The sequence below is a fragment of the Sturnira hondurensis genome, unplaced genomic scaffold, assembly GCF_014824575.4.
Source record: "Sturnira hondurensis isolate 20B ecotype Veracruz unplaced genomic scaffold, ASM1482457v3 Scaffold0013381, whole genome shotgun sequence".
In the NCBI taxonomy this organism is placed as follows: Eukaryota; Metazoa; Chordata; class Mammalia; order Chiroptera; family Phyllostomidae; genus Sturnira; species Sturnira hondurensis.
In genome coordinates this window covers 3,599,712-3,623,480 of record NW_028086012.1, presented here as the reverse complement: position 1 = coordinate 3,623,480, position 23,769 = coordinate 3,599,712, and the positions used below count along the sequence as shown (strand labels likewise).

General features: G+C 53.0%; 1 protein-coding gene and 1 non-coding gene across 2 annotated transcripts; both read left to right on the top strand.

Moving 5' to 3' along the window:
* Positions 1–6,982: 6,982 nt before the first annotated feature.
* On the top strand, positions 6,983–7,112 carry LOC118997749 (small nucleolar RNA SNORA16B/SNORA16A family). The gene has a single exon (XR_005068718.1). It is a non-coding gene; the product is annotated as a small nucleolar RNA SNORA16B/SNORA16A family (small nucleolar RNA).
* Positions 7,113–13,740: 6,628 nt separating this feature from the next.
* HCRTR1 (hypocretin receptor 1) lies at positions 13,741–22,104 on the top strand. Its single transcript, XM_037061415.1, has 7 exons — positions 13,741–14,081; positions 14,260–14,438; positions 15,633–15,876; positions 16,398–16,513; positions 17,971–18,197; positions 19,444–19,565; positions 21,207–22,104. The coding sequence occupies exons 1-7, from the start codon at positions 13,877–13,879 to the stop codon at positions 21,395–21,397; spliced, it is 1,284 nt and encodes a 427-aa protein (XP_036917310.1). The 5' UTR covers positions 13,741–13,876; the 3' UTR covers positions 21,398–22,104.
* The last annotated feature ends 1,665 nt before the right edge of the window (positions 22,105–23,769 follow it).

Below are 23,769 nucleotides of genomic sequence, written 5' to 3'. Positions count from 1 at the left end.
CAAATGAGAAAACTCTAACAAAATGACAACCTTATGCCTGAGAACCAAAATCATACCTCCGAATATTTAATAAGACAAAGAAAAAATAGTAAATATTAGGAATTGGTTGACAATGAAAGTAACAATGAATCAATTGAGCACCCAATTTAGGAAACGAGGAAAAGACAACATAATAACGCCCTCCCCCAAATAGCAGAAAATAATAAAGATAAAAGGTAATAGAGCAGAAAACAAAGAAACAGTATAGATGATCAATAGAACAAATGACTAAAAAAATACATACCTTTCTAGCAAGACTAAGACAAAAGAGAGGAGGCCCCCCCAAGATAATTGAGAGTTAACTATAGAAATATTTCTTTTTAACCATAACAAATAACTGTATGGGAACAAATTTGAAAATAAAGATGTAATGGTAAGTGTCTAGGAAATATAACTTATACAAATTGACCTAATACATGGAAATGAGAGGTAAATGATAACATTAAAGAAATAGTTGTTCAGATTGTTCTGTTTTTGTCTTTTAAATCTCTCCTGGATCTGTAGTTATCGTATCCTTTTCATTGTTTTTTTTTTTAATCCTCATCTGAGGAGACAGTGTACAGGACAATGTTCCAATTGACTAAACCACCTGGCCAGGGCTCCTTTTCATTCTGAATATTTATTTACCTGTGCCTTTTCTATTTTTATATAAATCAACCTGAGGGGTGTGACTGTTTTTATTAATCTTTTCTGAGAACTAACTTTTTGCTTCATTAATTCTCTCAATCGCATCTTTGTCTTCTTTTTAAGAACTTGTTGTTCTTATTGTCATCATTTCTTTGTCCTACATTCACTGGGTTTATTTCATTGTTCTCTTTTATTTCCTAAGTTAGAGTGAGATACAGAAGTTTTCAGCAGCCCAATGAATAATCACCTCAGAGCTAACCACCATTCTGACTTTTATCACCACAGATTGATTTTGCTGGCTTTTGAATTTCATGCAAGTGAAATGACAGAGTATTTACTCTTTCTGACTTCTCTCTCTCAACATTCCATGTGTGAGTTTCTCCCGTCTTGTTGCCTGTTACAATAGTTGCTTATGTGTGATTTACTTTGGTGTGTTGTATCCCATGGTATGAATACCCAACTTATTTATCCATTTAACTATTGATGAATATTTGTTTTTTTTCCAGAAGTGTGTCATTAAATTTCCACACATGTACAAATTGTTTGCTGTCACCAGTTCTTAATTGCTTTTTGCTCAGAGAGTCTGGTGTACGATGTGATGACTCTCAACAGTAAGACTTGCCTTACGGCCCAATACGTGGTCGGGTCAGTGTTCGTCCATGTGCTATGTATGCTTGGGAAGAGTGTGTTGGAGGTTGGCTTCTCCTTGTGTTAATAAATGAAGCTTGTTAATTGTGTTGCTCAAATCTTCCAAATCTTTGTTATTTTTTTAATTAGAAACATCAACCAAAAATGGAGAGAGGAGTTTTGGACTATCTCGCTTGGCACCGTTTATGGTCAATTTATTGTTACTACTAATGAGTTGGTTTTCTGTAGCATTTTACCTTTTGCTTTCTATTTGTCCCACTTTTGCTCTGCTTCTTGTTGTCTTTTCTTACAAGTGGACTGACTTTCTGTCTGCTGGTTTAGAAGTCATCGACTCCACCCCCCGGCTCTCTTCTCAGAGTGCCTGGCTCCGAAAGTTCCACATCGCACGCTCAACCAGGCTGGACCCCAGTATCTCAACCCCCACCCCAAACACATAAGAACCTCGGAGCCCCTAACTCCGGGGGCTGCTCCCTGTCACCTTTCATTCATTTCAGTCTGTCCTCGTAGCCTGCGAATTTGCTATTGTGATCCCTGTATTCTACATTGTTTCTTTACCTACAAGTTTATCATTGTCTTTTCTCAACAATCCTCAGACTTGTCTTCTTCAATCATTTTTCTTTTTTCAGAAGTACATACTAGAAGTTGTTTTATTTTAGGTCTGTGGGTGATGATTTCATTTTTTTTTTAATTTAGTGGTCATTGTACCTGAGAGTTGGGGAAAAGCCACTGGCCTGGAGCCCCTTTAACAGACTTCGGGGTCCCTGTTCAGCGTAGGAATCTCAGACACAGGTCCCCCAACTTGCTGTTGGCCCCACCAGTGCCCCTGATTGCTGTGCTGAGTGTCTACCGCTGGATAAGCCCCCTCTCCGAATGTGCACCCCTCCTAGCTCTGGGATCAGCTCACAATTTTGTTGTGTTTTATTTCCATTCCTTAGAGATTTCACTTTCTGGAAAAACAGCAATAAAAATGTAAGTTATGGTTTTTTGTTTGTTTTTGTTTTTTTGCAGCATCGGGTTCCTTTGGAGTGGCTGGTCCTTTCTGAGCATCTGTCCACTGTCCTCCCAGAAGCGGATGTCCTCACTATGCAGGTGTGCACAACTTTGCTCCTTTTGTGTGTACCCTTGAACAGTTAATAGTATTGTTTTGCCTGTTTTAAAACTTCATTTCATGTTATTACATGGTGCATAGCCTTCTGTCTTTTATGTTCCATGTTATGTGTGAGCTTTGTGCATGTTGACACATAGTACCTCCCTTGGACCTGCCCTCTTCCATGGGTTAAGAAGTCAGTGCCCACCCTGAACCCTTCCCGCCCTCTTCTAAAGCACGGTCTGGGTCCCAGAATCCTGAATTCCCTTCATCCGATGGCGCAGAGCCTGTTTCTAAGGCCAGAGCAGGCATTTCCCTAGGGTTCCTCTCTGGGGGACCACGAAGCCACACACACTCCATCCTAAGGCAAGGATCGGGGTGCCTGCTCGTGGCAGATGGGTAAGTAGACAGGGTGAGGACAAACGGGCTGAAGTGCCACAAGCCCGCCCCTAATATTTATGAGGCCCAGGGCACGAGTAATCTGGAGCCCCAGGGCCCATCTCCTTCCATCTGGCTACATCCCCCACAGTGAGGGACCTCTGCGCATGCCTGACCTTGGCTGCAGAGGGACACACCACCTTCATCATGATGGACGGGAAGCATACCTGCCCTGTGCTCTGGAAGGAGACACTGTATATTCTGAAGATAGTTGACACACAAACATCCTTGAAAAGACTGTTAAAAAAAAGTCCAATGTAAAAGGGCAGTTAGACTCTCAGCAAGGCACCCAGAAATGCAGCAGACCCATGGAAATTTGTCTCTTAATACGAATCTTCTCAATACTTTTACTAGTTTTTATGTAGAATCTCTTAATTTTCTAGGTAGACAATCACATGATCTACAACTATAGGGTGTTCGTTTTGTGTTTTTCCTTTCCAATGATTTATACCATTTTTTTTTCTTTTTCTTATGGCACAGGCTAGGGAATTCAGTAGATCTTTAAACAGAACCAGAGACAGTGAGCATCTTTTTAGGTTTCTGATACTAAACAGAATGCTTTTAGCTTTTACCATTAAATGGTATGTTTACTGTAGGTTTGAGAAAGATGCCCTTTATCATATATCACATTGAGAAAGTTCCCTCCTATTCCTAGTTCGCCAAGAACTTTTGTAAACTGCTTAATTTTATCAAGTGCTTTTTCTCCATCTGTTCTTTTAAAAGATCTGTTTATTTATTTTTAGAGAGAGAGAGAAACATCAAGGTGCAGTTACCTCTCGCACACCCTGCACTGGGGACCTGGCCTGCAATCCCAGCGTGTGCCCTGGCTGGGACTCAAACTGGCCACCCCTTGGTTCGCAGGCCAGCTCTCAGTCCACTGAGCTGCACCGGCCCGAGTTCTCCATCTGTTTTATATGATCACTAGATTTTTGTGTCTTTTAATCTGTTAATGTTGAGCCAGGACAGTTTTCTGATGTGGAAATATTCTTGCATTCCTGGAATAAACCCAACTTGGTCATGATGCATTCAAAAATATATTTCTGTATTTAGTTTGATATTATTGATTTTGAGTCTACGTCCACAGTTGAGAATGGACCTAAGATCTTTTGGTCTTAAACTGCCCTTGGCTAGGTTGAGTATTAAGCTTCCACAAGCCACAGAAAATGCAACGGGTAGTTGTCCCTCTTTTTCTATTATTTGGAGTGATCTGCACAAGACATGAACTGCCTGCTTCCCGAGTGTGTACCTGAGCCCGAGGTCAGTTGTCACAGCCACACACTGCCACAGTGGGGGGTGGGGCGTGACTGACTGGGAGCCACCGCGTGTGAAACGAGCCAGACCATCTTCTCCAGCGCTCAGTGACGGCCGTAACGGGGGCTCGAGTAGCAGATGCTTCAGCCCTTACCCTAGGCCAAGGCCTCCCCTTCACATCATCAACACTAAAGGTGGTATTTTGTCTTCCCTAATCAGTCTTTTACTGTATTTCCAAGCGTGTCAGAATCAGGCCGAGGAGGAGAAGGGCTATTCAAAGGAGACCTCCTTGGAGGCCCAGACTGGCAGGTGCACAGAAAAAGCCCAGGCAGTAGATGAGAGGTAATTAACATAGTATTTAATTAAAGACATATTCCCCAAAGTATGGCATGTACACCACTGCTGTGGACGATATTTGGTGGTAAATAAAAAACACTCTGCTATCTTAAGAGTTATTTGTTTCTTTTAATATAGATTAGGAAGTATAACTATATAGTTAGGAACAATTAGAGATATAAATAGAACGTCAAACTTGCAACTTTACACCTATAGTGTAAGGCTAGGATGGTCCGTTTATTTATTTATTTATTTATAAAAAAAGATTTTATTCATTTATCTTTAGAGGGGAAGGAAAGGAGAGAGGGAGAGAAATACCAGTGTATGGTTGCCTCTCGTGCATCCCCTATTGGGACCTGGCCCACAACCCAGGCATGTGCCCTGACTGGGAATCAAACCGCGATCCTCTGGTTTGCAGGCCCATGCTCAATCCACTGAGCCACACCAGCCAGGGCCTAGGATAGTCAACTTAAAGAAAAATATTACCATACATAAATGTTAACAGAGGTAATAAGAAGATACGGCAAAAGCTGAGACAGTGGCATGAGAATAACCAAAGTTGAGAAAACATTAAAATAAAAACCTATTTAGTGAAGAAGAAACCAGCATCTGCCACCAACTTTCCCCAGCAAACACACACACCAAGAAGACACAGAAGGGGGGAGAGACTAAAAATGAGAGAGAAATACTTTCCAAAGCAATCGAGTGATCTTTCTCAAAAGGACAGGGTGCCCACTCAGTGTTGGTATCCAGAGTACACACCTCCTTATCTCGGCCCAGGGTGGAAACGGGGGCGGGGAGCATCAGCCTTCCTGCCTGTACCCCTTTCACACACCCTAAAGCAAAGCTTGCTGGTCCCTCCCCTCACCCGGTGAGCAAGTGTGAGGGCAAATTAAAGACATTCCAGACATGCAAAGACTCAGAAAGCTTTCCTTCCGGCACTCCGTTGAAAAATGCTATTTGAAGATATACTCCAGCAAAACAGGCACAAACCCCAAGGAAGAGAAAGATAACAGATCCGTGAACCAGTGGAATTAACCCAGGAGTGCAACAAATAGAAATACCAGGGGCTCATAAAAACCTCAGTCAAAATTAGAACAGGAAGTCAGAGGGTTTGGAGAAGAATGTTTTTAAGAAGAAAATGGCCTTCATTCAACAAATAATGTAATTAAGAAGCTGGAGGATTTTAATGACCTGATTTAAAAGGCATGTGTTTCTTTTCTCAAAAAGAAAAAAAGAAAAGCAATGAGAAATTCCAGTGGAACAAAAAGTTGTATAAGAAAGGCATGCTGCAAATATGAAGCAAATTAAAATTTAACATGACTGAGTATTTGAGGGACCATAGGAAAGTACATTTGAACTTGAGGCCTGGAACATTTCCCTATAAGCAGCAGCATTTAAACCATAAGATACAGTTCCTTCTCCATGGGTCTCAGAATGCTAGTTAGCTCTGCAGAGAATAATGTTTACATAATCATAATTTAAAAACATTTTTTGAAGATTTTAGTTCTTTTTAGAGAGAGGGGAGGGAGGAAGAAAGAGAGGGAGAAAAACATGAATGTGAGAGAGATACATTGATTGGTTGCCTCTCACACGCCCCCCGGGGACCTGGCCCACAAGCCAGGCACATGTCCTAACCAGGAATCGAACCAGCGTCCCTTTATTTCCTTTTATTTTGCAGGCCAGTGCTAAATCCACAGAGCCACACTGGCCAGGGCTACATAATCATATTTTTTAAAACACTTTCTTGATTTTCAAGTTTTAAAATTCAGAGATAGACAACACACGAAACCAGGACATTTTAATTATATATACAAGTGAGATGTAAACAAAATGATTTATTGAGAAGAGTTAGGGGCAGGAAGGGCAAGAGGAGAAAGGTGCTCTCATCTTACACAGCAGGCAGTCAAGAGATAGTGCGTTAAATTAATAGCACAAGAAAGAAGAGCAGGAGAACCTGTATCTATTCAAATTCTGCAGGGAAGATACCTTTGCTAAACTTCTCATCTTTCATAGCAGGAAATTGTGCGGGACACTGTTAGTTCAGTAACCACCTCTTCAGCTTCCTTTCGTCACGGAACCCTTACATTTCACTGAGGCACACAGCTTTTCACGCACGCACGCACACACGCACACAGAGAGAGCTCTTTCCTGGCTTCCCTCGCAGCTCAAGGACTTTTCTAAGTGCTTTGGGTGCACATACTGAGGATGTGTATCAGTTTCCTATTGCTGTTGTAATAAATTACCACAAACTTGGTGGCTTAAAACAACACAAATTTATTCCTTCATAATTCTGGAGGTCAGAAGTCAAATCAGTGTGGCAGCTGGGCTGCTTATTCCTGGGGACTTGGGAGAAATCATTTCCTTGCCTTTCTGGCTCTCAGTGGCCACCTGCCTCCTTGGCTCATCATTCCCCCCTCACACCCTATAATCTCTTGCTTCCATCCCACACATCCTATCACTACTTGACCTCCTGCCCTCTTCTTACAAGGAAGCTCATGGTTATATTGGGCCCACCTGGGAAATCCAGGCTACCATCCCCGTCCCAAGACTCCTCGGGGCCCTTATCGAAGCCTCAGCTGCTTCCACATGGCTGCTGCGGTCAAAAGGCCCAGAGTGACAGTTTTCCTTGACGGTCACCATTCTATTTGCTTCACTGATCTGCAACATTTCAGGAAAGATGGTTTTTTAAAAAAAGACTTCATCACTTCTCCAAAGTCCTTTTTGCCATATAAAGTAGCATTCACAGTTTCTAGGGATTAGGACCTAGACATCTTTGGGGGAACATTATTCTCTCTATCAGACCGGTCCCAAATTATCCTCATTTAACAGGTGATGAAACTCAAGCACAGAGAAATTAAGGAGGCCTCCCAGGGTCGCACATCTCCTAACTGGCAGACTCGTGATGAGAGCCAGAGCCTGTGCTCATAGCCATGACACCTTCTATCCTGGCAGAGTTCGGCTTCCCGACAAATGTGGAGCCGCCTCGCTAGCCCTGGGTGGTCTGCAGAGGAAAATAAACTTCCGTCTGTCTAAGCCACTGTCATCTGGGGAGTCTTTATTACAGTAGCTGCATTCTAACACAGAAGTTGATAGCTACTCTACAGAATTAAGAAGGATAATTTTACTTTATTTTATTTTGAGCATATTGACTCTTTTACAAGGAAAACATACTCTTAATTCATTTCAGATGTCTTTGAGTTGGAGGGCATGACTGCCAGTCCATCCACATCGCACACTTGCTCAACCTCCCGGGCACCCCACTGTTTGTTTGGCCTGAGGGGGCCCCCTCAGGCCAAACCAGCGTTTACTGTGGCCCCAGAGCCACCCTGTTCCATGCCCACCCCTAGCCTTTGCTCATGCTGCGCCCTCAGGATTCCATGCCTGGGATCTCACCCCTTCTTCCTCTCCCATTCCTACCTCGAATGAGTCACTCAAAGCCCATCTGCAAACTCCTATTCATCCCTCAAAACCCAGCCCAAGTTGCCTCTGGAACTTTTCTGCTTATCTCGGTCTTTGTCCTATTGAAGATTTTCCTCAGACGTCTGGTGATCCAGGTCACAGTTAGAGACCCACCAGTGTGCACACGCGCGGGTGCACGCACGCACACACCCACACACCTCCCAGGAAAATCAGGCCTCTCCTTTTCCTTCCACTTGGGTGTCTCTGTTTCAAAATAACCATGCCACACCATCATTTATTACTAATATTACTTATTATTTTATGATTTCAATCTTTAGCTGCCTCCTGTACCTTATAAACTCAAAATAAAGGCAATACCAAATGACACAATAAACATAGGGATGTCTGACAAAGTCCTGGTTCTTCCCATGATGTGACCACTCTGATTTTGAAACGGCATTACATGGTTTTCACGAGAGCACGTGTGCGGACGTGTGAGTGCCTGCCTCGCTGGCGCCTGCACCTGCTGCTCTGCACACCTGCCGTCTGCGTGAACCCTCGCCCAACTCAGCAGGGCAGAGGCTCCCGTGCGTCCTGTCTGAGAACCAGTGAAAGGAGACACAGAGAGGCTGCGCAAGAGCCTTATGGCTGCTGTGAACAGATTCTCACAGACTCAGTGGTTCGAGGTCTAAAATGAGTATTATGAGACTAAAATCAAGGAATCAGCAGGCCTTTTGGAGGCTCTGGGACAGAATCTGCTCTTGGTCTTTTCCAGCTTCTGGAAGAGCCCACATCCCTTGGCTTGCAGCCCCTTCCAGCGCCGGCATCACTGCGGCCCGTGCTTCACCCTCATGTCCGCTCTCTCTGAACCTCCTGCCTTCCTCTTGCAAGGCCCCTATAATTACAATGGACCCACGGGGGTTACCCTGGATAATCTCTGCACCTCAAGATTTTTAACTTAGTCACATCTGCAAAGTCCCATTGACCATGTGACATATTCACAGCTTCCAAGGGTCAGGATCGCCCCCATCCTTGGGGGCCATTACCCAGCCCATCACAGAAGTGAAGTGTCTGGTCCAAGATCACACAGCAGGAAGCAGCAGAGCCAGGAGTCTAACCCAGCCCCAAAGCTTATGCCCTGACCTCCTTTCAACACTAGATTAACAGACAGGAGCGACTGGCTCGTTTTCCCTTTGGGTTCACGTGCACTATCACTGTTGGTCTCAGTCCCAACCTGCTCCCTGCCCCCTGCCTGGGCTCCACAGGCTCCCATCCTAATGCATCTCACATCCACCCCAAGCCAATTGCTTACTTGGGGTCTCCCAGCCCAACCAGCGGGGCCCCCATCTCCGCAACCCACCTGCCAGTGTCTGTTGAATGAAGATCTGACTGGGTGAACAGACAGAAGACTGCTGTCTTCAGCCCCTTCCCTCTTGCCCCTCAGAATCCCCCTTTCCAGGCCTGTAGCCCAGTCACCGCTGGCCCTCCCTCCCCCCTCACTGCTACCTGTTTTCCATCTCTGTTCCTCCGAAAAGCACCCCTGCCCTGCCCAGGGACTTCCCATTGCATCCCAGGCCCGTGGCAGCATTAGCAAGTTGAAAACCCAATTACATTTCAATTACTCTGGTCCTAGCCAGACAGAGGTTACTGTAAGTCACAGTGGAATTGGAAGGGAGAGGGGATTGTACCTGGGGCCAGTGTGGGGCTGACACTCAAAGATGGATGTGACAGGGATCTGTGGCTCAGAGGCTCAGGATGAGATCAACAAGAGGTCATGTGGCCACCGGGTGACAGGCAGCTCTGGCAAACCGCCCTGGGTGGAGGAGGAACTGGCCTGGAGATGGAGGACATGCGGTTCCTGGATCCCTCCACAGACATGGCACCTGCCAGGAGCACCCAGAGGCCGGTGCTGTTGGGCCCAAGGACCAAAACACCCCAGCTCCTGGTGGGTCTTCCATGGCATCACTGCCCCTCCCCTGCCCCAGGGCTCCAGGTCTCCTCTGAGCACACACCTGGGTTCTCTCCCCCATGCTGTCCAGGCTGAATACCTGGCTTAGCTCACCCTCAGGCCGTGGCTAAGGGAGCCAGGCTCAGGACCAGAGGGACCTGGGGACACAGAGCCTGGCCTGTGTCTGATAGGGGAGGAGGAAGGATCCGCTGCTTTGGGGTAGAAGGGATCGTTCGTGATCCTTTGTCCCGGGGAGCAGCCGTCTCTGACACCAAGGGGTGAAGGGTTTGGCAATGGGGTTCCCCCTTAAGGAGAGGTAGGATTGTTTCTGTAAAAGTGGATGTTGTGGGTGAGAGTGTGGGTTCTCAGCCATGACTCCTTCCCCACACAGACATGTGCACCCCATGGGTAAAGATTTGGGGGGACCTGGGGAGCCCCTTGCTTCCGCCAGCCCAGGGTGCATAAACCATGGAGCTCTGAACTAGGGACTGGATTCTAAGCCTAGGCAGTGCTGGGCTCAGCTGGCGCCCTCAGCCCACGCAGACACACTCGGGCTGCACCTTTCGCGTCACAGCTGTACCTCGTTTGCTGCGGCTGGTCATTTGAGTGTCCTGCACCATCTGCCTCCCATTTCCCATGCCCTGCAGCCCCCTCCCCAACCCCAACATAGCAAACAGTCAAGCTGCTCTAGATGGAGGGATTAACGTGGGGAGATCAGATGAGTCATCTCTGCGTGGGCAGACATATGAAGCCCATGTATGCACACTCACAGAGCCATGGACTCAGGCATGCCCACATTTTCACTCCCACCCTCATGGGGAGCACACCGGGAGGCCAAGGTTAGTCTAAGCCACAAACGCACATCCTGACACACAGAGACAGACACCTCCATGCACACATTCCCCACAGATACAAACACCAACACACCAACACACACTGAGACCCGTCCAGACACATCCCAGCCAGGGTGACTCCTGAGTCGACTCCAACCCAGAACCTGTCCCCTACCCACATGCACCCTCAGAAGCATAAACACACACACCAGGACTCCTCCGGGCACACACTCACGGCCCTTATTTAAACACAGATACACACATTATGTGCGATCACGAGTGTAGGGACAGGTATACACACACACACGCACACCCACCAGTCCTCTCTGTGTCACTTCGTCCATCCCCCGACCTCTGCCAGCACCTTGGGCAGGCAGGACAGAGCTCTGCAACCCAGAGGGATGCCGTGACACATTGTTCACTGTGCCGATGCCATGCCCACCCAGACAGAGTCGGCCTGAGAGTTACCTTCACGCTTCCCCACTGCTCTGGAGAGGCGAAGGTTACTGGACAGTCCCACTGCGCTGCCCAGGCTCTCCTCCCACACACCATGCCTAACAGCACCGCCCCAGATCCTTTGAAAGGGGCTGTGGCTGCAACAGGGAAGATGGAGGTTATATCTCAGGCATCACCTCCCAGGGGTGAAGGGTGAGTCTCCGAAGGTGAGAGAGGAGGGTGGGTCTGACGTGATAGGAAGCTCCCAACTTGAGGCAGGGGGTGGCCAAGGTGACTGCCTGAGGCCCTGAAGGTCACCCTTCACCTCCCTGTGTTCCCTGGGAAGGCCTGACCCCCACAGCTTTGCACCTGTTGTTTCCTCTACCTTGAAGTCTCTCTACTGTTACCACAATCGCCTTGCAGGGCTGTGTGCTCATTCTTCGGGTCTGCGTGAAGAGGCTCCTGCTCTAGGAAGCCTGTCCTGAAGCTCTGGCTAGATCAGTCTGGCCTTCTGTGCCCCACGCCCACCCTGAGTCCCCTCACAGATCTCCTCACACCACAGAGGACTTGCCAGGCTGAGAGCCCACCTGCTTCCCGCCAGCCTGGGCACCTCTGTCTGGCGAGGAGGCTGATAGACCTGGAGAGAAGCACAGGCTTAAATCCTAGCTGTGGCTCTGCTGTGTGACCTTGGCCATGTCGCTGAAACAGTGAGGGCAGTGTTCTCATCAGTAAAATGGAGACAATAACGACTACCTCCAGACTGATTACATGAGACCATGCATGGCCAGGACTATACAAACGGCAGCTGCATGCATGACTGTAGCTGATTGCCTGGCACACTGCTCAGTAAATGTCTGTTGAAGCAACCAGCCCCTCTGACTCCCAGCTTCTTGTCCCCACCTACCACCTTTGTCTTGGGAGGGGGAACGTAGGTATAAACAAAAGGGATGGGGTGAGGCAGATAGAATGGGGGCTGGGAAGGGGCACAGGGCCCCTGGCATCGCTGGCGACTGGTAGGTGCAGTCGCAGCCAACGCTTGGCCGGAGGTGGTGTGAGCGGCGTCTCTTCATCCCTGTGACCCACCTGTGCCATTCTCTTCCTCAGTTAGGTGATAGCGAGGAGGGGTGCAGCTGGGATCCCCTCTCGGAAGCTGGTCGGCAGGGCCCGCCGGCACACAGTAGGTGTGTTCTGAATGCAGAGGCCGAAATGTTGAATGAATGCGAAAGGTATGAATGAACGGATGGACGCGTGAATGGAAGTGGGATGGAAGCGTGAAGTGGGCGGCGGGGAGGAACCGGCATCTCCCTCCGCCCTCCCGGTCTCGGGTCTGGAAGCTGGGAGACCTGAAGAGGAGACCGGCCTGGGGGGCTCCCCTCTCCGCCCTGCCCCTCCCGCCCCGGCCACCCCGCCCAGCAGCGCGCAGCCCAGCGGATCCCGCGCCAGCCACAGCCGGCTTTGGAGCCACAGCGCCCTCAGGAGCCTGGCCTTCGGGGCAGGGAGGCGAAGTCCCCGGTTCACTGTCCGGGGAATCAGCAACCGAGGACGCCGGCGTCCCGGAGCCAACAGGTGCAGGGTGGGGCGCAGGGGACCCCAGGCCCAGGGTGGGGGTTTCAAACGACCCTAGGCGAGAGGCATGAGTCTCCGGGGATAGCCTGGGTGCTGGGAAGCTGAGTCCCTAGGAGGCTTTCCTCCCGGCAGGCTCCTGCAAAACCCCTAAAGCCTCGCTCTCCACTCCCCCTCGCCCCGCCCCGCAGCCCCTCACAGCTCGGGAGGTGCAGGAAGGTCCCGCTCAGGGAGTAGGTCCACCGACGCTCCGTGGGGTCTGAGGGAGTCCCCTCCCCCTCTCCCAGGGGTGTCCGGGCCGGGCAACCCTCCTACACAAGTCCAGGGTCGCCCCTGCCCAGGCGAGAAGAAGGAGGGGTCTGAGTCAGTGAGGAGGGGCGGGGAGCGAGGCCGGATTTATGAATGGAGGGAGCGTCCTGCGCACCGGCCGCCAGCGACCCCTGGCGGTCTCCGGTGGGCTTCGCTGCCCGGGGGTGTACTAGAGGGGCTCTAGCCCGGGGGTTGAGCGGTCCCGCCCGCGGCTGGGCCTCGGGTTCTCTCCCCCGCCTTCCAGAGACGTCGTCAGTTCCTCCCCGCACCCTCCCCCCACGGTGTGCGTGTCCACACCGGGGAGGGTCTGGCAGGTCCGGTGGTCGGGCCTGAGTTTCTAAAGCCTCTCTTGACCTTTTTTTTCAACCCAAAATTCAGGCCTGTGAACTGATAATTCAGGGGAGAATATTTGCAATAGGATGACTTCCCCTCTCAAATCCGTGATGTTTGGTGGATCCAGACAGACCTGGCACGGTAGCTTTGTGACCTTGAGCGAGGGATTCAACCTCTCTGAGCTTCCATTTCCTCCTCCGCAAGGCAGGGTTCTCCGATAATGGGGAAGCCAGCTTCCCGAGCCAGCTTCTGGGTAAAGCACTAGGCACGCCTTAGAGCCCATTACTCCCCGATGAGGTCCTGTGAGGTAGGAATGGTCATCACTCCATCGAATAGATGGGGAAACTGAGGCTGAACGGGGCGAGGTCTGTCCCTCTCCACCGTAACCCACAGCACAGAACTGTGAGAACTAAGAGGGAGTTTATGTGCAAATTTCTCGACACACTCTCTAATGTCTCCTTTCTTCCTGCTCTCTCCCTTCCTTTAGGAGCTTTGAGGCTGGAACCCCAAAAGACCCAGTGCAAGACTCCAGGCTCCCTGAGGGCAGTGGACTGAGGCCCTGCCTGGCCCGGCTCCTTCCCTTCCCGGAGCCCAGGATGCCTCTAGGCCTCAGCGGCTCCTGAGCTCATGGAGCCCTTGGCCACCCCAGGGACCCAGACAGGAGTCCCCACTGGCAGCTTGGAACCGTCCCCAGTGCCTCCCAACTACCACTACGAAGACGAGTTTCTCCACTATTTGTGGCGCGATTATCTGTATCCGAAGCAATACGAGTGGGTTCTCATCGCAGCCTATGTGGCTGTGTTCCTTGTGGCCCTGGTGGGCAACACTCTGGGTAGGTCCCTGCGGTGCTGTAGGACTCCCCTGGGGACTGGAAGGAATCCTGGGCTTCGTATCTCTTCCCAGCCCCCCGGCCTCTACCTCGGGCTCCTGGGTAGTGTGCGGTGGGGACTCGCTGGGGTGGGGGGGTGGCTCTGCCACTGGCTTCCCTTCATCCCCACCCCGACCCGCAGTCTGTCTTGCCGTGTGGCGGAACCACCACATGAGGACTGTCACCAACTACTTCATCGTCAACCTGTCCCTGGCGGACGTGCTGGTGACAGCAATCTGCCTTCCAGCCAGCCTGCTGGTGGACATTACCGAGTCCTGGCTGTTTGGCCACACCCTCTGCAAGGTCATCCCCTATCTACAGGTGAGCTCTGCCCAGTGCCCCTCATCACCCCACTGTCATATCATGTACTAAAACCCTGGCCTTACATAAGTCTCAGTGACCTTCAGCCTTGTCTTTCAGACAGGACGCGGTGGCTCAGTCAGCACCTGTGTGGTGTCATCCTCTCGTGTCAGCAAGGGCAGGCCATCCAGCCCTACTCTGAAGGCCACAGACACGGCCTCACATACTCATACAGAGTTCCCCCCATCACACACGCAGACACAGACAGCCTCGTGTGGACACGTGCACAGTCACCTCCAGGTACACGGCACACGGTGGAGGAGAGAGGCGCAAGCCCACAGTGACAGACACAGATGCACGCTTGGCCTGCTTCCTGATCCCGAGGGCGGCAGAGCTGAGAGGTCCTGCTGGAAAGTCTCCTTCCCTGCCCCCACCCCTTGCCAGGGCCTTCCCAACCCGCATTGGGAATCAGGATGTTCAGGTGGGGTTGGGGTCTGGGTGGAAAGAGGGTGGCCAGAGGCCTGAATGTCCCCTCCGCTGCCTCCCTCGACCCCCTCCCTGTAACCCAGAGGGCAGAGGCTCTCGGGGAGGCAGTGCTCACTGCAGGCCTCCACGCATCCCTGCCTCCCAGAATGAGGGCTCTTCCCCAACAGCCTGGGGAAGGGATGGCCTCCCAGGGCAGAGGGAAACGCCTCTTAAAGTCCCCACTGTTTTGAGGTTTTCCACTCAACTGATTAGTGCTAGCAACCCCGAGAACAAAGACAGGCAGCAGAGGAAAAATCACCCTGGGTGAGGTGTTTGACCTTTCTGTGCCTCAGTTCCCTCGTCTGTAACATGGGGTGAGAGTCCCTGCCTCATGGCGCGGTTGTGAGGGTCATGAGAATGAGCTTGTCTGGTATGAAGTAAGTTCCCTAAGTGCAGGCTGTTACTCATAGCAGGGGACACCTACCCTGTGCCAGGTCTTGAGCTGGACATTTTCTCTCCATGGTTGTTGCACTTATTTTTATGAGGCTCCTGCAGGTGAATGGTATATTCCCACTCCGCAGGTGGGGCTGACAGGGTGAGTGACTTGCCCAAATCGACACAGCCAGTAGTAAGTAGAGCCAGTGTGTGCACTGCATCTGGCTCCCGGCCTTTCTGGGCTGAGAGCCCCTCACTCACTCTATGTCTCAGGGTGGCCCCCAAGAGGACTGACAGGGTGTCTCCTCCGGGCAGGCCGTGTCTGTGTCAGTGGCAGTGCTGACTCTCAGCTTCATCGCCCTGGACCGCTGGTATGCCATCTGCCACCCACTGTTGTTCAAGAGCACCGCCCGGCGTGCCCGGGGCTCCATCCTGGGGATCTGGGCTGTGTCACTGGCTGTCATGGTGCCCCAGGCCGCTGTCATGGAATGCAGCAGTGTGCTCCCGGAGCTGGCCAACCGCACCCGGCTCTTCTCGGTCTGCGACGAACACTGGGCAGGTAGGTAATGGCGCCAGCCTTCGGCAGGCCCTCCTGAAGTGGGCACCCCTGGGACACGTTCCCCTGGGGCATCTGTTGGGACANCCCAGGCCGCTGTCATGGAATGCAGCAGTGTGCTCCCGGAGCTGGCCAACCGCACCCGGCTCTTCTCGGTCTGCGACGAACACTGGGCAGGTAGGTAATGGCGCCAGCCTTCGGCAGGCCCTCCTGAAGTGGGCATCTCTGGGACACGTTCCCCTGGGGCATCTGTTGGGACAGCCAGGGGGAGTATCTCCTGAGAGGACACTTTAGAGCGGGCACTTACCGAGGATACCTTCAGGGCGGGTCACTCCTCTAGTATATATAGACTTGTGCTGGGGATCCCTCCAGGATGGACGCCCTCAGACTGGGCAACTCCAGGGTCTCTCTGCCGTGGTGCCTATACTTGGCCCAGCTGCTTGCTTTGGCCCTAGCTGGGGCTGGGTGGCACTGCTAAGCAGGACAGGCTGGGGGGCCAACCTCTGCATCTCTTGGCCCCGCAGATGACCTCTATCCCAAGATCTACCACAGTTGCTTCTTCATTGTCACCTACCTGGCCCCGCTGGGTCTCATGGCCATGGCGTATTTCCAGATCTTCCGCAAGCTCTGGGGCCGCCAGGTGAGGCCCACACTGGTGTCACTGTCTGGGCTGGGAGGGGATAGGGTACTGGTCTAAGGGAATAGACAGCCCTCTGCCTTCAGAACACGCCATCCTGGTTGCAACCAGAGAGAGGCAAAGGCCCAGGGACTTTCAAACTCAAGGCCTAATGTGCTGGAGCTGACCCTGGAACTGAATAGTATCAGTAGCTGCCATCGACTGTACCACACACTTCCAGCTAGTCTTGCATCCTCTTAACCACCACAGATTATCCCCAACTTGATATATGAGGAAACAGGCCCAGAGAGGCAAAGCAACTTCCCCAAACCCCTCAGCCAAGGAGGGGAAGGTCAGGGACTCAAATCGAGATCAGTGGGATCCTGTGCTCAGTTCAATGCCGCAACACCACGGCGCCTCCATATTGCTTGTCAATCACACACTTTGCTCACAACGTTTTCAAAATTATCTCACCAAAGTGGTGATGCGACCCACTTTACAGACGCTGAGTAACGGCAACCAGCTTGCCACAGCTAGAGAGCGGCGGGGCCTTTCTGGGTCCAGGGCCTGCTTTCTTTACTATACAATGACCCATGGCAGGTTTTGTGGGATGTGTGGTGGGGGCGGGGGGCTGGGCAGAGGCCCTTGGCCACCCAACAGTGAGTCCCGGGCCAGTGCCTGTGCAGCCAGAGCATGTAGGCCAGAGCGTGGGCAGCCTCATGCCCACCAACACACGCACCTGCTTCTCACAGCCCCTGGTCAAGATGGCAGCAGTCCCTCCCCTCATCTAACAGGCAGGAAAACCAGGGCTGTGAAAAGGAAAGTGAGTTGACCAAGGTCACAGAGCTCATGAATGGCTGAGCTGGCCCCAGACCCCAAGTCTCCTGGACTCTAGCTTCACGCCCTCCGTCACGAGGGGATTCAGGAGTCCAGTGGTGGGAGAGGCTTTGAGGAAATCTGGCTGCTCCAGGAGCCTGGAACCACCACAGGCTGATGGGACCAACCAAGGCCAGGACCTGCACTCCGAGGCCCAGGCCTTTCCATGCCACTCACCTGCCCACTCGCCCCTTGCCAGGGCTTCCCCATACGCAGGCATGGGCCAGGTGGAAGCACAACTTGCCCCCCAGACCCCCCCCTCGATGAAAAGGTTGATCTGGGCATTGGGAGGATGTTGCCAAGGGTTCCCTGCCTCCCTGGGTTTCAGTTGCCTCATCTGTAACTGAGGGCCAGTGACCCCTTCCCCAAAGGCACGTTGGGGGTGGTCTCACAGTGAGCTAATGGAGAATGAAGGTAGGTTGTCCACTCTCAGTCCAGAGTGTTGGTCTCTATCATGAATATTAGTTTCCTTCCTATTGCAAGGGTTTATTCCCTTCGTCCACCTCCACCTGCCCCAGGGTGCAGCCCGAAGTGGGTCCCAGCAAAGGGGACTGACTTCCCAAGGCATTCCTCCCAGCACCTCTGCCCCTGTCTGTGCTGGACAGATCCCCGGCACCACGTCGGCCCTGGTGAGGAACTGGAAGCGGCCCTCAGACCAGTCGGAGGAGCCGGGGCAGGACCAGGGCACGGACCCCCCGCCTCGGGCCCGGGCCTTCCTGGCCGAGGTGAAGCAGATGCGCGCTCGGAGGAAGACGGCCAAGATGCTGATGGTGGTGCTGCTGGTCTTTGCCCTCTGCTACCTGCCCATCAGCGTCCTCAATGTCCTTAAGAGGTGAGAGCCCTCAGGGAGAGGTCAGGGGTGAGGGGGTGGTGTGCTGTCAGAGGAAGGAGCTCTCTCTGCTTTGGAGAAAGCCCTGGCTCCACCCCATGGCAGGTCATTCCTCTTCTCTGAGCCTCAGTCTCCTCATCTGTGACATGTGAATATTAACAGCCCTGGCCTTCTAGGGCTCCTGTGCAAATTCCTCCATCCAGTCTCCCAGCTGTCAGATGCGCGGGCTGGGAACACAGATGGCACCTGGGACAGAGTCCCCGCCACAAGGAGGCCACATCCAGCGGGAGGAGGAATGAATATATGTTAGCATACCAGGCAGGGGCGGCTGCTAAGAAGAAAATAAAATAGGGAAAGTAGGTAGACATGGACAGTGACAGGGGCTGATGGGTTTTTTAAAACCTTTTAAACATATATAATGGGTTAAGAAAAAAAAGCCTCTTTGAGGCAGTGACCTTTGGCAGAGACTGAAGGGAGGGGCCGAGCCCCACAGGAGGAAGAGCAGACTGAGTGGAAGGGGCCCGGGCAGCATGGCCGGCCGGGGGGTGGGGGCGCAGGGTGCAGGGAAAGAGCAAGGTAGTCCCCGCGTGCCTCTGGACTGGCCACTGCCTGGCTGAGTGATCGTGGGCCTGTCCTCTCCTCTGAGCCTCGGTTTTCCTGTCTGAGAAGGTGGACAGTGTCTGGGACTCATCCTGTTACCCTGAGGGTGGGTGAGAACGTGGGTGGGGAGGCTCCAGGGACCAGATAGCCAGTGACTGAGCAGATGTGCCCTGTGCCTGTCCCCAGGCCCACCCTGGTCACACTCTGTGCTCAAGACCTGAAAACTGTGGTCAATACCCCAGACCCAGAGGCCCAGGGTAGGTGGAAGGGACAGTGGGAACTCCTGTACTTTACAGCCTTGTGTCTTGAATTCTGTGAGCAACGCCACATAAATACACACACGCATCTGCCCCATTTCTTAAAAAAAAGATTTTTATCTCTCTATTTAGACAAAGGGGAAGGAGAAAGAGAGGGAGAGAAACATCAATGTGAGAGAAAAACATCAATTCATTGTTTCTCGTAAGTGCATTGTTTCTCATTGTTTGATCCCAGTAAGTGCCCCAACTGGGATCAAACCCAAAATACAGGCATGTGGCCCAACTGGGAATCGAACCTGCAACCTTTGAGTATGCGGGATGACACCCTATCAACTGAGCCACACTGGTTGGAGCTGCCCCCTTTCTGACTGTCCTCCCCCTCCCGGCCCTAGGGTGTTCGGGATGTTTCACCAGGCCAGCGACAGAGAAGCCGTCTACGCCTGCTTCACCTTCTCCCACTGGCTGGTGTACGCCAACAGCGCCGCCAACCCCATCATTTACAACTTCCTCAGCGGTGAGTGGCTGGGCAGGCAGAGTGATGGAGGGCAGCAACAGTCCCCAGGACACCCATCTCTCCACCCCCAGTGCATGACGGCAGGGGATGAGATAGGTGCTCCTTCCTGGGAATCTTGGCTCTTCCCTGGTAACTCTCACTCAGGAGGATGACATAACCCCGCCCCCAGGAGCCCTGGTCTGAGCCGGAGGCCAGCCACACCCCCAGCTATGGCCAGTGGAAGCTGCCCAGAACCTAGGCTCCAGTTTTGCAGATTATGCAGACCAGTGAGTGGGTGGGAAGGGAGCAGCTAGGCCAGCTCACCTCCACCCCTGCCAGGTACATGCACCATAGGGCCTCCCATCAGCCTGCCTGGTCAACACCAGCTCCCATGGGAGCCAGGCCTGACAGGTGACCACATAATGGAGGCATCCGGGATAAGGGAGAATGCCCAGCAGAGGCAGCCAGCAGAGGGAGAGGGATTCCCAATGCCCAGCTAGACACACACTGGCAGAGGGGCCAGAATGGGGGGTCTATCCCTAGAGCGGCCTCCTCCAGCACTAGCCCCACCACTGCCCTCTCTGGAAATCCGGGTCTCCTGGTCCCTCACCCCAACCCAGGCCTCCTCTCCTCTGTCCCACAGTTCCCCCACCTTCCCCCCAACTCCGTTTCAGGGTGGTCATGCCCCTTCCCCCCTCACCCAACCCCCAGCAGCCCAGCAAAAGTGTGACTCACCAGATCTCTGACTTGGACAAGTTCCAGCCGACTGTTTAAGCCTGGACACAAATAATCTTTAAGAAATGTTGAAAGGGGCCAGGGGTCAATGCTATAACCCTCAGTGAGACTCAGGAATTATTCAGCGAAGGCTGGCTAGGGGTTTTCAGCTCAGAGGAGAGAACAGGAGATATGAGCTCTGTAGCAGAGGACACACTGCATTCCTCAATTTGGTCTACATTTACTGAGCACCTACTGTGTGCATGGCCCTCTGCTGGGCTCTGGACAGCTGGCAGGATGCTGGAACATGAGGCTTCAGTTCCACATAAAATGATTCCCTGCTATCCTTTGGCTGAACAAGGTGGCAGTGGTAGCCCCACCTCCCCACTCTCTCTTGTTCTTTAAGGGCTTCAGCGTTAGAACCGGGCTGGGTTAGAACTTCTAGGTGGGTGACCTTGGGCAAGCCACTTGCACAGCCGTGTGTCCCATCTCTGAAGTTAAGATGAAGGACCCCAGCTTCTCAGGGTGCTGAGGCACCCAGCACGGTGCCTGGTATGAGGGCTGCTGGCATTTTCATTGCCACCGGACAGAGATGGGGAAAGCCTGGGTGAGCCCCGGGCCACTGCACGTACTCACCACGCAGGGCAGAGATGATCTGAGGCCCCTGAGCCAGACACTACGTTTAGAGCTGCTGGGCTTAGTGCCAGAGCACAGTCAAGGAATCAGATACAAACCGCATTTCTCTTTGGGAACCTGCTCCGGGGCCTCTGTCCTCTCTTCCTGGCAGTGAGGAGGAGGCTCTGGGGCTCTCTCCATCCAGCTCTACCTTTCCCTCCTGGCCCCTCACAGGCAGCGTGGCTTGAGCTGCGTGGGCGTCCCAGGGCCCAAGGCCCCTTCTCACCGCAGTATTTGTCTCCTTATGGTTGTGTCTTCTGTCTCCCAACCAAGGCAAATTCCGGGAGCAGTTTAAAGCCGCCTTCTCCTGCTGCCTGCCCGGCCTGGGTCCCTGCGGCTCTCTGAAGGCCCCCAGCCCCCGCTCCTCTGCCAGGCACAAGTCCTTGTCCTTGCAGAGTCGGTGTTCCGTCTCCAAAGTCTCAGAGCACGTGGTCCTGACCAGCGTCACCACAGTGCTTCCCTGAGCCAGGGCCACCCTGGCCGCTCCAGGGGGTGCAACCTGTTCCCTGCCTGGGTTGCTCCTCTGGCTCCTGGGGCCCAGCCCTGACTCCTTTTGGAGACTGCTGAATGTAGCTCTAGGCCAGGGCTCCTGTCCTGGTTTTTTACCTGTTTGACTGGGCAAATAACATCCCTTCTCTGAGCTGTGTCCCCTAAACAGGACTGATGTAAGGGTTACGCATGCGCAAGGAAGCGGAAAGGTCTTCCCGTAAACGGTAGTGTTGCGAGCAAGATTATCACAGTACTCCTCTCACTGGCCTGCACCGCACAGCGCATGGATCCCAAGACTCCTCTCCTACCCAGTCCCAGGCCTTCCCCGGAGCCTGCTAGAAGGGCTCAGCAGCATCTCCATCTGGCCCACTGACTCCCCAACGCCCAGGCTGCCCTCAGCCAGCCCTGCTCTGCTACCCCTGTAAGGAATCAGGACCCAGCCTTTCCCCAGAGGGAACACAGCCCCACACCCCCACCAGGTGCCGAGTGTCCGCGCCGCAGACTGCATCCCTTTGGCTTTGTGGTGTGATAAAACCCTCTTCCTGTGACCACTTGATGTGGAGGCCAGCAGCCCAGAGCAACTGTAATTAAAAGCCCGGCACTGAATGTTCCCTTTCCTCGTCATTGCACAAAATCTGTGCTGCTTAGGTGAGGAGCAAGGAAGGTGGGGAAGTCGGTGTGGGGGCGGTGGGGAGACAACGTGGCACTGCGGGGGCTGTTGTCTACAGACCACGCCCATCTCCCCCGTCCCCCCAACGCCGGCTCCCAGACGGGCTCCTCGCCAGGCCTCGGAGCATGGGAGGTGCTGCTTCCGCAGGCCGTGCCAGTTCTCCGATGACTGGGACCTCAATCCTGGACACCTTTGTCTGCTTCAGGGCCCAGGCAAGCAGGGGAGGGGGGCCAGACAGCGGAGTTAACAGACTGCCTTATTCTTTACCTTCTCGGAAATCAGGGCTTGCATTTATTCTCTATGAACTCACAGAATAAAAAGAGAAAGCCACAGACTTGGCTAGATGTGCTTTGTCTGCTGCTGAATTGCTTAGGGGGCTGCCAGAGGCCCCGATCCTCGTTGCCAGAGCGGGAGAACACTCTGAATCACTGCTCTGCTGAGCCAGACACATCTGGCAGAGGCCAGCCTGCAGCGTGCACCACCAGGTCCCCTTAACCTGATTAATGAAGCTTCAGGCTCCCTTTGGCCTCACCAGGCAGGAAGTGGGGCAAAGCGACGGTCCTGCCAGGCGCCCAGCTCAGGAAAGTGCAAGTGCCCCCCCACCTTAGGCACCACCAGGGCAGGTGGAAGGTGTGGTCTGTCACCCCTCTCTCCAGATGACTCAGCAGCCCTGCCCTCATGGACATTTCCACAGATGTGCAGGTGTGGCCAGGTGGGCTGGCCTGGCTTGCCCCCTTCGCACTCCTGGTTGGCCTCAGGATCCAAAGCTGTCAGGTTTGTAGCCAGGCTTGGAGGTGCGGTGTGCAGAATGAGGTGTGCGAGCTGGCCCCAAGCTCAGAACCAACCATGCCCACAAGGACCTACAAGGTCCTGGGTTCCCCAGCCCCAGCAGACCACAAGGCTGAGACCACAACAGGCGCCGTTCTAAAGATGGGTTTCCAGAGACGCTTGACTCAGCGAGAACAAAGAAACAGCAGAAGCTTCCCCCTGACAGTGACGGTTGAACCCCATGCCACAGTGAGGCTCAGGCCTCCATGTGGCAGACTCAGGTGAACTGGAGAAAACCCTGGGAGGTGACCAGCGTCACAAGGGGAGAGGCGCTCAGCGAGGAGCTGCTGAAGAGCCCAGGAGTTGTGGGGAGTGTGGTGGCAGATCTCCAGGGATCCAGAGGGTTGGCATGCAGAATGGGTTGCCTGGAAACGCACGGGGCTTTGTTATTGGAGGTTGTCAAGCAGAGGGTGGACTCACAGTGGGGCGGGCCGTGCAGGGGACTCCAGCTCTGGGCAGTGGCTGGCCTCTGGGAACTGATTCCACGTAGTTCCACGGCCAGTCTACAGGGAATGGGACTGACCCGCTGGGCCTCAGGGAGCTTTGGAACAGCCAGTTTCCTTTCCCACCCATCCTCGGCTTAGGGTCTGGAGTTCTTACTGTCACCCCAAAAGCAAAAGGATTATCACATTGTTACCCGTCACAAGGTCTCCCAGGTGAACCAGAATGGCTGGTGTCTTCGTTTCTGACTGAAATTTTGTCAGCTCACGAGAAACATGCAGAGGGGACTGGCTACCAAGCCACTTGGAGCAACACAGGTGGGCAGGCATCTGTTCATACTGAAAGGGGGGGGGAAGCTGTGCAGCTTGTCTAGACGGTGGACCTAGGGCTTGAGGAAACGGAGAGGCC